The sequence below is a fragment of the Lampetra fluviatilis genome, chromosome 49, assembly GCF_964198595.1.
Source record: "Lampetra fluviatilis chromosome 49, kcLamFluv1.1, whole genome shotgun sequence".
In the NCBI taxonomy this organism is placed as follows: domain Eukaryota; kingdom Metazoa; phylum Chordata; class Hyperoartia; order Petromyzontiformes; family Petromyzontidae; genus Lampetra; species Lampetra fluviatilis.
Window position 1 is genome coordinate 8,793,233 of NC_136323.1, and position 14,900 is coordinate 8,808,132.

General features: G+C 42.6%; 1 protein-coding gene across 1 annotated transcript in view; it reads left to right on the forward strand.

Annotated features, from left to right (window-relative positions):
• The first annotated feature begins 10,340 nt into the window (after positions 1-10,340).
• LRSAM1 (leucine rich repeat and sterile alpha motif containing 1) overlaps positions 10,341-14,900 on the forward strand; it is a 41,001-nt gene continuing 36,441 nt past the window's right edge. Inside the window, exons 1-2 of the mRNA XM_078878082.1 lie at positions 10,341-10,630; positions 12,440-12,496. Coding sequence (XP_078734208.1) covers positions 10,562-10,630; positions 12,440-12,496 — 126 coding nt within the window. The 5' untranslated portion in view covers positions 10,341-10,561. The remainder of the gene's footprint in view (positions 10,631-12,439; positions 12,497-14,900) is intronic.

A 14,900-nucleotide genomic window follows, 5' to 3' on the forward strand; every position in this document is an offset into this window, starting at 1 on the left:
AGTAACTAGTGTAGTAGTGTAGTAACTAGTGTAGTGACTAGTGTAGTAACTAGTGTAGTAGTGTAGTAACTAGTGTAGTAACTAGTGTAGTAGTGTAGTAACTAGTGTAGTAGTGTAGTAACTAGTGTAGTAACTAGTGTAGTGACTAGTGTAGTAACTAGTGTAGTAACTAGTGTAGTGACTAGTGTAGTAGTGTAGTAACTAGTGTAGTAGTGTAGTAACTAGTGTAGTAACTAGTGTAGTGACTAGTGTAGTAACTAGTGTAGTAACTAGTGTAGTAACTAGTGTAGTAGTGTAGTAACTAGTGTAGTAACTAGTGTAGTAGTGTAGTAACTAGTGTAGTAACTAGTGTAGTGACTAGTGTAGTAACTAGTGTAGTAACTAGTGTAGTGACTAGTGTAGCAACTAGTGTAGTAGTGTAGTAACTAGTGTAGTAACTAGTGTAGTGACGAGTGTAGTGACTAGTGTAGTAACTAGTGTAGTAACTAGTGTAGTAGTGTAGTAACTAGTGTAGTAACTAGTGTAGTAGTGTAGTAACTAGTGTAGTAGTGTAGTAACTAGTGTAGTAGTGTAGTAACTAGTGTAGTAACTAGTGTAGTAGTGTAGTAACTTGTGTAGTAACTAGTGTAGTAACTAGTGTAGTGACTAGTATAGTAACTAGTGTAGTAACTAGTGTAGTAACTAGTGTAGTGACTAGTGTAGTAACTATTGTAGTGACTAGTGTAGTAACTAGTATAGTGACTAGTGTAGTAACTAGTGTAGTAACTAGTGTAGTAGTGTAGTAACTAGTGTAGTAACTAGTGTAGTGACTAGTGTAGTGACTAGTGTAGTAACTAGTGTAGTGACTAGTGTAGTAACTAGTGTAGTAACAAGTGTAGTAACTAGTGTAGTAGTGTAGTAACTAGTGTAGTAGTGTAGTAACTAGTGTAGTAGTGTAGTAACTAGTGTAGTGACTAGTGTAGTAACTAGTGTAGTAACTAGTGTAGTGACTAATGTAGTGACTAGTGTAGTAACTAGTGTAGTGACTAGTGTAGTAACTAGTGTAGTAACTAGTGTAGTAACTAGTGTAGTAGTGTAGTAGTGTAGTAACTAGTGTAGTGACTAGTGTAGTAACTAGTGTAGTAGTGTAGTAACTAGTGTAGTAACTAGTGTAGTAGTGTAGTAACTAGTGTAGTAGTGTAGTAACTAGTGTAGTAACTAGTGTAGTGACTAGTGTAGTAACTAGTGTAGTGACTAGTGTAGTAACTAGTGTAGTAACTAGTGTAGTGACTAGTGTAGTAGTGTAGTAACTAGTGTAGTAACTAGTGTAGTAGTGTAGTAACTAGTGTAGTGACTAGTGTAGTAACTAGTGTAGTGACTAGTGTAGTAACTAGTGTAGTAACTAGTGTAGTAGTGTAGTAACTAGTGTAGTAGTGTAGTAACTAGTGTAGTAACTAGTGTAGTGACTAGTGTAGTAACTAGTGTAGTGACTAGTGTAGTGACTAGTGTAGTAACTAGTGTAGTAGTGTAGTAACTAGTGTAGTGACTAGTGTAGTAACTAGTGTAGTGACTAGTGTAGTAACTAGTGTAGTAACTAGTGTAGTAACTAGTGTAGTAGTGTAGTAACTAGTGTAGTAACTAGTGTAGTAACTAGTGTAGTGACTAGTGTAGTAACTAGTGTAGTAACTAGTGTAGTAACTAGTGTAGTAGTGTAGTAACTTGTGTAGTAACTAGTGTAGTAACTAGTGTAGTGACTAGTATAGTAACTAGTGTAGTAACTAGTGTAGTAACTAGTGTAGTGACTAGTGTAGTAACTATTGTAGTGACTAGTGTAGTAACTAGTATAGTGACTAGTGTAGTAACTAGTGTAGTAACTAGTGTAGTAGTGTAGTAACTAGTGTAGTGACTAGTGTAGTAACTAGTGTAGTAACTAGTGTAGTGACTAGTGTAGTGACTAGTGTAGTAACTAGTGTAGTGACTAGTGTAGTAACTAGTGTAGTAACTAGTGTAGTAGTGTAGTAACTAGTGTAGTGACTAGTGTAGTAACTAGTGTATTAGTGTAGTAACTAGTGTAGTAACTAGTGTAGTAGTGTAGTAACTAGTGTAGTAGTGTAGTAACTAGTGTAGTGACTAGTGTAGTAACTAGTGTAGTGACTAGTGTAGTAACTAGTGTAGTAACTAGTGTAGTAGTGTAGTGACTAGTGTAGTGACTAGTGTAGTAACTAGTGTAGTGACTAGTGTAGTGACTAGTGTAGTAACTAGTGTAGTGACTAGTGTAGTAACTAGTGTAGTAACTAGTGTAGTAGTGTAGTAACTAGTGTAGTGACTAGTGTAGTAACTAGTGTAGTAGTGTAGTAACTAGTGTAGTAACTAGTGTAGTAGTGTAGTAACTAGTGTAGTAGTGTAGTAACTAGTGTAGTAACTAGTGTAGTGACTAGTGTAGTAACTAGTGTAGTAACTAGTGTAGTGACTAGTGTAGTAGTGTAGTAACTAGTGTAGTAGTGTAGTAACTAGTGTAGTAACTAGTGTAGTGACTAGTGTAGTAACTAGTGTAGTAACTAGTGTAGTAACTAGTGTAGTAGTGTAGTAACTAGTGTAGTAACTAGTGTAGTAGTGTAGTAACTAGTGTAGTAACTAGTGTAGTGACTAGTGTAGTAACTAGTGTAGTAACTAGTGTAGTGACTAGTGTAGCAACTAGTGTAGTAGTGTAGTAACTAGTGTAGTAACTAGTGTAGTGACTAGTGTAGTAACTAGTGTAGTAGTGTAGTAACTAGTGTAGTAACTAGTGTAGTAACTAGTGTAGTAACTAGTGTAGTAGTGTAGTAACTAGTGTAGTAGTGTAGTAACTAGTGTAGTAGTGTAGTAACTAGTGTAGTGACTAGTGTAGTAACTAGTGTAGTGACTAGTGTAGTAACTAGTGTAGTAGTGTAGTAACTAGTGTAGTAGTGTAGTAACTAGTGTAGTAACTAGTGTAGTGACTAGTGTAGTAACTAGTGTAGTAACTAGTGTAGTAACTAGTGTAGTAGTGTAGTAACTAGTGTAGTAACTAGTGTAGTAGTGTAGTAACTAGTGTAGTAACTAGTGTAGTGACTAGTGTAGTAACTAGTGTAGTAACTAGTGTAGTGACTAGTGTAGCAACTAGTGTAGTAGTGTAGTAACTAGTGTAGTGACTAGTGTAGTGACTAGTGTAGTAACTAGTGTAGTAACTAGTGTAGTAGTGTAGTAACTAGTGTAGTAACTAGTGTAGTAGTGTAGTAACTAGTGTAGTAGTGTAGTAACTAGTGTAGTAGTGTAGCAACTAGTGTAGTGACTAGTGTAGTGACTAGTGTAGTAACTAGTGTAGTAGTGTAGTAACTAGTGTAGTAGTGTAGTAACTAGTGTAGTAGTGTAGTAACTAGTGTAGTAACTAGTGTAGTAACTAGTGTATTAGTGTAGTAACTAGTGTAGTAGTGTAGTAACTAGTGTAGTAGTGTGGTAACTAGTGTAGTAACTAGTGTAGTAACTAGTGTAGTGACTAGTGTAGTAACTAGTGTACTAACTAGTGTAGTAACTAGTGTAGTAACTAGTGTAGTAACTAGTGTAGTAGTGTAGTAACTAGTGTAGTAACTAGTGTAGTAACTAGTGTAGTAGTGTAGTAACTAGTGTAGTAGTGTAGTAACTAGTGTAGTAACTAGTGTAGTAACTAGTGTAGTGACTAGTGTAGTAACTAGTGTACTAACTAGTGTAGTAACTAGTGTAGTAACTTGTGTAGTAACTAGTGTAGTGACTAGTGTAGTAACTAGTGTAGTGACTAGTGTAGTAGTGTAGTAACTAGTGTAGTAGTGTAGTAACTAGTGTAGTAGTGTATAACTAGTGTAGTAACTAGTGTAGTAACTAGTGTAGTAGTGTAGTAACTAGTGTAGTAGTGTAGTAACTAGTGTAGTGACTAGTGTAGTGACTAGTATACTAGTGTAGTAACTAGTGTAGTAACTAGTGTAGTAACTAGTGTAGTGACTAGTGTAGTAGTGTAGTAACTAGTGTAGTAGTGTAGTAACTAGTGTAGTAACTAGTGTAGTAACTAGTGTAGTAGTGTAGTAACTAGTGTAGTAGTGTAGTAACTAGTGTAGTGACTAGTGTAGTGACTAGTATACTAGTGTAGTAACTAGTGTAGTAACTAGTGTAGTAACTAGTGTAGTGACTAGTGTAGTAGTGTAGTAACTAGTGTAGTAGTGTAGTAACTAGTGTAGTGACTAGTGTAGTAACTAGTGTAGCAACTAGTGTAGTGACTAGTGTAGTGACTAGTGTAGTAACTAGTGTAGTAGTTTAGTAACTAGTGTAGTAGTGTAGTAACTAGTGTAGTAACTAGTCTAGTAACTAGTGTAGTGACTAGTGTAGTAACTAGTGTAGTAACTAGTGTAGTAACTAGTGTAGTAGTGTAGTAACTAGTGTAGTGACTAGTGTAGTGACTAGTGTAGTAGTGTAGTAGTGTAGTAACTAGTGTAGTAACTAGTGTAGTAACTAGTGTAGTGACTAGTGTAGTAACTAGTGTAGTGACTAGTGTAGTAACTAGTGTAGTAACTAGTGTAGTAGTGTAGTAACTAGTGTAGTGACTAGTGTAGTGACTAGTGTAGTAGTGTAGTAACTAGTGTAGTAACTAGTGTAGTGACTAGTGTAGTAACTATTGTAGTAACTAGTGTAGTGACTACTGACTAGTGTAGTAACTAGTGTAGTAGTGTAGTAACTAGTGTAGTGACTAGTGTAGTAACTAGTGTAGTAACTAGTGTAGTAGTGTAGTAACTAGTGTAGTGACTAGTGTAGTGACTAGTGTAGTAGTGTAGTAACTAGTGTAGTAACTAGTGTAGTAACTAGTGTAGTGACTAGTGTAGTAACTAGTGTAGTAACTAGTGTAGTAGTGTAGTAACTTGTGTAGTAATTAGTGTAGTAACTAGTGTAGTGACTAGTGTAGTGACTAGTGTAGTAACTAGTGTAGTAGTGTAGTAACTAGTGTAGTAACTAGTGTAGTAACTAGTGTAGTAGTGTAGTAACTAGTGTAGTAACTAGTGTAGTAGTGTAGTAACTAGTGTAGTAGTGTAGTAACTAGTGTAGTAACTAGTGTAGTGACTAGTGTAGTGACTAGTGTAGTAACTAGTGTAGTAACTAGTGTAGTAGTGTAGTAACTAGTGTAGTAACTAGTGTAGTAGTGTAGTAACTAGTTTAGTGACTAGTGTAGTAACTAGTGTAGTAACTAGTGTAGTAGTGTAGTAACTAGTGTAGTAACTAGTGTAGTAGTGTAGTAACTAGTGTAGTAGTGTAGTAACTAGTGTAGTAACTAGTGTAGTAACTAGTGTAGTGACTAGTGTAGTAACTAGTGTAGTAACTAGTGTAGTAGTGTAGTAACTAGTGTAGTAACTAGTGTAGTAGTGTAGTAACTAGTGTAGTAGTGTAGTAACTAGTGTAGTAGTGTAGTAACTAGTGTAGTAACTAGTGTAGTAACTAGTGTAGTAGTGCAGTAACTAGTGTCGTAGTGTAGTAACTAGTGTAGTAACTAGTGTAGTAACTAGTGTAGTAACTAGTGTAGTAACTAGTGTAGTGACTAGTGTAGTAACTAGTGTAGTTACTAGTGTAGTAGTGTAGTAACTAGTGTAGTAACTAGTATAGTAGTGTAGTAACTAGTGTAGTAACTAGTGTAGTAACTAGTGTAGTAGTGTAGTAACTAGTGTAGTAACTAGTGTAGTAACTAGTGTAGTGACTAGTGTAGTAACTAGTGTAGTAGTGTAGTAACTAGTGTAGTAGTGTAGTAACTAGTGTAGTAACTAGTGTAGTAGTGTAGTAACTAGTGTAGTAACTAGTGTAGTAGTGTAGTAACTAGTGTAGTAACTAGTGTAGTAGTGTAGTTACTAGTGTAGTGACTAGTGTAGTAACTAGTGTAGTTACTAGTGTAGTGACTAGTGTAGTAACTAGTGTAGTAGTGTAGTAACTAGTGTAGTAGTGTAGTGACTAGTGTAGTAGTGTAGTAACTAGTGTAGTAGTGTAGTAACTAGTGTAGTAACTAGTGTAGTAGTGTAGTGACTAGTGTAGTAGTGTAGTAACTAGTGTAGTAGTGTAGTAACTAGTGTAGTTAGCCTGGTGGTCACCACCATTTGTTGTTATTCTGTTAAGGGGAAGTTACCCCGTGTGTTGGAGTTGAATAAGTCTACGTCTGTGACTTAGTTGAACCCATCACAAATGTATGGCTGTAGTCAGGCCAGTGTTGTCCTCCAGGTGGTCTAAATGTAGCAAAAAACTATTCATAAAATGCACGAGTGTTGTTTACTTCAATCATGTCGAACGAGTGTTAGAAATAAATAATAAGATTTCTCATAAAGAGATAGAACCTCTTGGACATTACAATAATCACACCGTTTATAGACGCCAACGATGTTGGTGACACATTACTCAACTCACTCGTCCACAGCATTGCCTAAAAATAAATAAATAACCATCGTTTCTTCATACCACATGCTCGAAACGCACATGGACCTGTGAAGAAGGGACATCGTCCGAAACGTCGCCGACTACATATGTAGTTATTTTAAGGCAATGTTGCTGCTGATGATGAGTGTGGTCAAGGTTTTTTTTCGTTTCATAAAAATTCCTTCTGATCCGGAAAACCTCTCACTGTGGGGGGAGCAAATGATGACATAAATACAGTAACCACAGTTTTATCGGATATACAAAGTAATTACCATCGCGGACATTTGATTATAAAAAATAACTACAACTGTGAACATCGAAAGAGAGAACATGAACATGGCTTACCGAGGCAGCCAAGCGCACGGGTTCACATTCCATGCGACGGAGAAGTACTTTCGTTTGGAAATTGCTCGTGCGCAAAGGCGCACCTGAGAGTGTGTGGAGCGGATTCTAGTGAGATGCGATGGAGAGGCAGGAGGGCGCGTGGAGTGAGATGTGGAGTGAGATGTGGCGAGCCGCGGTGGTGCAGCGGTTCGCGCTACCCTGCGCTACGAACCCGGCCACCCGAGTTCGATTCCCGGTCACGGCCAACGCCAGTGACGATTATTTGAACCGGTCCTGGGCCTCCCCTAGGTAGGCTTAGCCTGAAATTAGTACCTGGTGTGGTGTGTAAACATCGCCACTGGGGAGACAAAGGGGGTCGGGCATGGTGCTCACCCCCTACTCTCTCGTGTACCATGCTGGCCTTCATAGGTGCTCGCTAACAGTACTTGCCTCTACAGTTTGTTAAGGCTATACGGGGGATCTTTGTCTTTCTAGAGGTATATGAGAGGGGAGAGGTAGACAGGGGCGAGTTAAGTGTGATTTCAGGAGAGTCTTGTCTAAATTGTCTAGTTCAAATCGGAGCAATCCTATTCTCTCTGAGATCAGGGCTAGGCCAGCCCTGAACAAAACCCGTTTAGAATTGGGAGAAGTGACAGCAGCAGATGTCAGTGTCAAAGCGATCGGCATTATCTTGGTGTCGCGGCATCTCTTCAGAAATGTGAGCGACTCGATCATCTGAAGAGATGCCGCGATACTGGATGGTGGTGGGAGTCAGGCTTTAGATAGGCATCCGTGTGGGTGGATTTCCTGTCAACGAGCCATCAGGTCTCTTCTCGATCAAAACATCCAGGAATGGTAGCTTGCCATCCTTTCTACTTCCATGGTGAATTTGATAGACGGGTGTATGGAATTGATGTGGTTGAGAAATTGATTCAGTGCTGGCAGGCCATGTGGCCAGATGACGAACGTGTCATCTACATATCTCTTCCACAAGGCAGGACATAGGGTGGATGTCTGGATGGCATCTGTCTCAAATTTCTCCATGAAAACATTCGCTACCGCTGGCGATAAGGGAGAACCCATTGGGGTACCCTCATTTTGTTTGTAGAATGTACCATGCCAGGTGAAGTAAGTGTTGGTAAGGTAGTGCCTTACCAAAGTTGGTACATCTGGATTCAGTCCTTGTTGGACCAAGTCTTCAATGATTATGCGGCGACGGAAGCTCATTCATGCTAATTTCACTCCCTAATCTCTCTCCCTAATCTCCCACATTAACACAACTGACGTGCTTGGAATGTAATTCCTTTGCAGCTCAGACCCCGCTTGCTTGCCCGTCGCCACATATAAAACCTCTTGTTGTAACGGCTCTCTCGCTGGTTCAGCAGTTCCACTGCTGGATTATTTTTTCCGCCTGAGGACGACCGCTTGTGTTGCGATTGAAACGTTGTGATATATTATTTTTATTTGTTTTATTTTTCTACCTACGTGACTTTAACCGAAAGAACCAAAGAGTATGGATTCCTGCAGTCACGAAAGCTTCAAATCATCACGTAGATAGGTAAAAATAAAAACTCCGACGTTTCGATCGCAACACAAGCGATCGTCATCAGGTGGAAAAGGGGGTGAAAGACACTAAAGGCGAGCTGTTTTAAAGGTTTAAAATGGGCGTAGCCCAAGAGTCCCGGTATCAGAATGAAGTGGGTGGGTACAAGCACCTTGGAGCCAGCAGAAGCAGAGATGGTTATGTAAATGTGAGATCGGAGAGCAAGAAAAGGGTAGACGCATGAGCCGTGGAGAAATTAACAACTTGTGGTACGCCCAACGCAGGGGCAACACCGCAGGGGCAACACCGCAGGGACTGGAATTGCTTGTCCCTTCTTCAGTAAAATAAAATTAACATCAGAAGGTGACAAGGTGGAAACATTACAGCCAGTTATGACTTAAACTGGTTGATGACGTTCTTCCAATGATTGCTGAGTTTGTACCTATCCTCTCGGTTGAAATTGTGTCTGTGTTTGTATATATGTGTAGTGGGTACAAATTGGAGGGAGACTTCTCTCTGGAGGCAACACGTGTATTTAACAATAAACGATACAGAACACGAAGGGGTTACGGCCCCTTCCACCCACTACCCTAGGGAGGTACGTCCTGCTCACTGGCGTGCCCTACACACTGGGGACTAGCCACTATAGAGTCCTCTGGCTATCAGGGTCTAGGGAAGCTACACTGACCCGATCCAGCCACGGTCCTTGGCTCCGGCTCCTAGGTCTTCAGACTAGCTCTTCAATCTTCGAGTGGACGACAACTGCCGGTCTCGTTCAGGGGTCCGGCTTTTATACCCAGTCCCGTCTCACTCCGCCCCTAGCCACTCCTCCCTTCTGGAACCTTCTAGAGGGGCTTGGAGTGTGACATCATCCCCCAGCCCCCTCTTGGGGGTCTGGGGTCTGCACCTCTGGTCACGATCCTCTCTGGCCCGACTCATCTGAATCGGCCTCTCTTCCGCCCCCTGTTGACACGGGGCCGTTACTACAGGCCACGAGTAGTGGCTTATCGCACGCAGCGCTCAACAATGCCGCTACATATGGATGGCTTCATGAACGAATCTTTTTGATGATAGCCAGTGGGCTTGCAAAGTGCCATCGTCTCAGAGAAATCAATTTCGTGTGAGCCAACCTCATTGAAACAATGATCAGCCACGGCTGAAGTGTTTCAAATCTGCCAGTTTAAGTCATAACTGGCTGTGATGTTTCCATCTACTCACCTCTCAATCTTTTGTAGTAATTTTTGTATTACTTTAGTATAAAAACATGTTAATTTCGATTCATGTTGTTTTTTTCTGACTTTATGTGAATGAAAAGACACAATTTCGCCTGTTTTCTCATTTAAAATAGGTACATTTCAAAACATCACTTTCCTGTTCGCAAAAGCAAAGTGTGTGGGGAATAATAGCCATTTCCTGTACATTCGAGGCATACGCAATTAGGAAATTACATTTACTACCCAGGACCCCAAGAAAAATGTGTCACACAGTGGTATCAGAGCATGTTTGTTTGCAGGTTCACCACAAGTAATGTGCGTGGCTAATGCAGACTTGATCCCTTGCAAAATGTATCTATTTGGTGTTCGAACATCTTAACACCTGTTTTAATTGCCAGAAAAGGGTAAACGCCTATTCTAATTGTTCATATTTTGATACTGGCACAAAAAAAAGAATCACATGATTAAATAGTTTAATAGACACATACTCTTTGGTTCTTTCGGTAAAGTCACGTAGGTATAAAATAAAAATATTATTTATTTTATTTTACATTTATTTTATTTCTACGTGACTTTACCGAAAGAACCAAAGAGTATGGATTCCTGCAGTCACAAAAGATTCAAATCAATATGCACGCACACACACACGCTGCGAGTGAACCATCTTCGCAATCTACCCTCGTGCATCTTGACGCCGCTTCTAACACAAGAAGCCATCCGCGTTCCGGGGCCGCTCAAATTGCCCCCCGCTTCCCCCGCACCCCCACCCACCAGCACACAACAACCCCGAGGCGTAAATCGTTCTAAGTGAGCAGTTTGCTTGTCCTGTCACCCGCCCTCTCGGCAATGCTAAGGAGGCATCTAGCCGCCCTCAGCCTTATGGGTTAACTTCTTCACCAGCTCTGGCCCAGTCCGTCCGCCACCACCGCCGCTGCTGCTGCTGCCGCTGTTGCCGCTGCCGTCTGAGGGTGAAGGAGTGAAGGGAGCCGCAGCCTTGGAGGGTGCAGCGAGGAGGAAGGGGAGGAGAGGGGAGGGGGGAGGAGAGCTGCAAGGCGACGTGGTCAGCGCCATGCCGCTGTTTGGGCGCAAGAAGCCGAGCAGAGACGCAGACCGCCGCCTCCAGCTGCAGCTGTGTCTGGTGAGGAACAAAGACAAAGATCCCCGTGTAGCCTTAACAGGCTGTAGGGGCAAGTGCTGTTAGCGAGCACCTTTAAGGGCCGGCACGGCCTTTAAAGGTGGCTAACACCACGCCCGGACGCCTTTGTCTCCCTAGTAGCGATGTGTACACATCGCACCAGGTACTCATTTAAGGCTGAGTCGACCTAGGGAAGGCCCAGGACCGGTTTAGATAATCGTCACCGGTGTTGTCCGTGAGCGGGAATCGAACCCGGGTCGCCAGGTTCGTAGAGCAGCGTAGCGCTAACCACTTGACCACCGCTCCACACTTGTGAGGAACCCGCACACACTCACACCCACACACACCCTCACACCCACACACACTCATTCACACCCACACACACCCAGACCTTCACCCTCACACCCACTCATTCACACCCACACACTCATTCACACCCACACACTCACTCACTCACACACACTCACCCTCACACCCACCCACACCCTCACCCACACACTCACCCTCACACACCCCTCACACCAACAACAACCGCCATTCGCCACTAAGTGGCGGTGACGTCACCACGACGCTTGTGCCAGGCCATGTGCACCTTGAGGCCACGTGAAGTGTCGAACGCCCGCTGGCAGGAGGTCACGGGGCAGACCCAGGTGCCACGGGTCGACTGACCGAGATGACCGAGATGACTGGCTGATGCACCACCTGTGCCCCCTACTGTGCCAACTTGCTGTGCTTTAGCCGCCCGGCGCTCCGCTCGTTGTTGTGAGCGTCGCTCCTCCGCCCTCCGTTGTTGTCGGAGGGCGACTGCCTCAAACTGCCCAGTAGCGTCCTTCACGAGCCTCCTCCACAGAGGCCGATCTTGACACCGCTGGTACCAGTCATCGGCAAGTCCACTCAGCTCCACGTCCTCCTGTACCACATCACTCCATCTCTTCTCTAGCCCGTGCCGCGCCCGTTTAGCCCCCTCGATCCGGCCGAACAAAAGCTGTTTAGGCATGCGGTGGCTGGGCATGCGGACTACATGACCCAGCCAATGCAGCCTTGCCTGCCGGAGGAGCTCACCGATGGGACTTTGCCCAGATCTTTCAAGGATGTGAGCTCCTCACACAATCCAGCCTGGTTAAACCCAGGATGGATTGTAGGCAGGCCAACTTAAATGTTTCTAACCGGCGAAGATGCTCCATTAGGGGGGTCCATGTTTCGCAAGCGTAGAGAAGGGAGGGAATGACTGTGGCCCAGAAGACCTGAAGCTTCGTGCGGAGCGACAGACCAGGCAGCTTCCACACAGCGTTACGCAACCGATGAAAATATATTGCCGCTCGACTGATTCGGAGTGAGACCTCTGCTGTTTAACTGGAGCCGGTCATCAGCACACTGCCCATGTATGGGGAGCCACCACACGCGGCTCCGGTGCCACAGGTTGACTACCACCCCCTGCTCTATCCATGTCACAGCCACGGTTCACTTGCCACAAAATGGTATTTGTTTATCGACACTGAAGGGATGATGATTATGGGTTTAGTCTGTCCGTCATCGGGATCTGAACTCACATCTTTTTACAGCCGGGCTCTCTTAAGCACATTCCCACTCATCGTCATAACAGACAATTAAATCTGTTAGCAGAGGTTTTTTTTTAACTAGACCAGTTGTTTGGTGATAACTGCATTGGCAGCGGTGCGCAAATAACTAAAATACAACTCAACACGTTCGTCACAAACACTCATGAAAGGCATTTAAGACGATATATTTACACATCCATATCTACACATCGGTGTTGCTGAATCTGGTTTGTGGTGGTCTGTGTCTGGCCAGGCGAAGGAGGCTGGGGCTGATGACGTGTTGGACGCGTCACAGTGCGAGCTCACAGAGGTGAGGAATCTCGCTGCTTGCTGGGGCCGTGGTTATAGGCGGCTACATCTGTGGCAGTGCTGTGTGTGTGGGTGTCTAAACAACGAGTTGCAGCGTTTGCTCGTTATTCAAGAGGGATACGCTCCAGAGATGCTCGTGAATAGCAAATTTCGTGGATAATGACATTGGCCTATGAAAACCAATCTTTCTAAACTCGTTGTTTTTCGGTAAAGTCACAGAGGTATAAAATAAAAAAAATCACGACGTTTCGGGCGCAACACAAGCATCCTTAAATAAATAATCCATTAAATACATGGAAATATCCTAATAACACAAAACAATACAAATTGGTTGTAATAAACAAAGTAAATAACAATAAATATGAAAGTATAAATAATAATAGTTTATAGATCAACTTGCCTTAAATTATGTTGATGCTGCACAGTAGCGTCATTATCACTTCCTTGCATCGCATTCTCTCCCGTAATTGTATCTCGCACACATTTATCCCATCACTTTCTCTCTCGATGCAGCGTCTAGAGTTCCAGATGCGATTCGCGGATACGCCAAAATCGCGGAGAGCAACTTGGTGAATAACGAGGGAATGCTGGATTTGTTTTTGGGCATTTTTCTTGAATTAACCTTTTAAGTGACAGATATATGCAACTTTAGGAGCTGGAGAGGGCTTTGTTTTAATGTTTGAAGTTGGTCAACATGATACATTGTTATCAAAACATATTTTTATTCTTTGAAGGTCCCAGGTTAAATAGCCCATGGGCTTTGTCTGCTGAGTTACTCGAATTAATTCTGGCTCCAGTGAGGCCACATGTGTCAATATTTATTCTCGTTATATAAAGGTGGAAGCTTTTACAATGACAGTGATCCCTTATATCCTTTATCAGACAGTTGGGACGACAAGTGCTGTGAGTAAACACTGTTTAATGCCTGCACAGGTGCACGATGGCGTGCAGCAGCTGCGCATCTCTGATAATTAAAACACCCCACCGAGTACACCGATAAAGCTTAGGAGAGACTCATAACTTGTCCATACATAGCTTGTCTCTGAAGTTAGCCATGGCCAGGAACATTGGTCGCGGGGTTCATAGCACATCATGCTGTTCGCTGTGCAACCGCTTCCTCTTGTGTGCGCACGTACACACACCTCTTCCAAAAAGACCCACTCACACATTTGTTGACTTGAATAGAGAGGTGAGTTTATATTCCAGTCATGCAGTGTTGGTTTCCCCTCCAACGCTTTTAACACTGTACAGCGACACACTGGACTTTATCTGTGAAATGTCAGAGTCCCATCACCCCAACACGTTCACCATCTCTCTCTCACTGCCATGAATCCAGTGTGTAGGGAATGCATTACCGTGGTCAGATTACCACAAGAACATGCCAGTAGTTAGGTATGAATGTACACTTTTCAGTTACTTAGCATAATTACATACATTTAGAAAAATATTTATAACAAAGAAAATGCAGGAAATTATGTCAGCTGCGTGGGTTAATGTGAGCACACCCGGAGCCTTTGCACACAGATCACAACACGTGGCCTCCAGGCAGAGCAGAATGCCCCTGTTGCCCATGTTTAATCATTTTGAATAAAGTAATAAAAACATAAACTAATTAAATTCCGCTACTTTGGGAAATACCAGATACAGAATTGTATTATGTTACGTATAAAATATTGAGTAACCATCAATTACAGAGGTTACTTTCCAGGTCACCATGGAAGCACGCTGGCTACCCCAGTGCGGTTTCTTTGCACGGAAGCACACGGAGCTAATCACAAGTCCCCCGGTGATTCGGTGAATTGTAGCGATTCAGGGTTTCAATTCAAATTTTTCTGGCCATGCCCTTAAACTTCATCATTATGATCTGTCTGGAATATTAATGGAATGCAGAGTTCACTTAAAACTGATATAAATTTGATATGTGTAAAATAGATTTTCACGCATATTATGTAATACATATATCATAAGTCTAAGAATCAATTCTAATTGAGGAGCCATTACATTACATGCCTCCAGACACACTTGCACGTCGTCACGTAACTCTGTCTGAGTGAGATAGAAGATGCTTTTTAAAAATAATATCATGTAAGCCTGCTTCCGGATATGCTGCATTCCGTTATTGGAGAGACTTGCATAATGTGCCCGTATGGATGAAGCGGGAGTTAATATTTATTTGGTACTCAATGTGGTTTGAGTTGCCAACTCACAGAAGATTGTGCTTTAACACATCAGCATCATCATTATTATCCTCCCAGCATTAATTAAAAGAGTACCACATTGTGGAGAGTCAACGGTGGTTCTATCCAGACACTGGCCCTGGCCTTAGGAATGTGGAATTACCATCACAGCTCCAGGTTCATGAGCACCGCTATCGCTCGTTGAGCGGCGAGCGGGAGTTGTGTGCA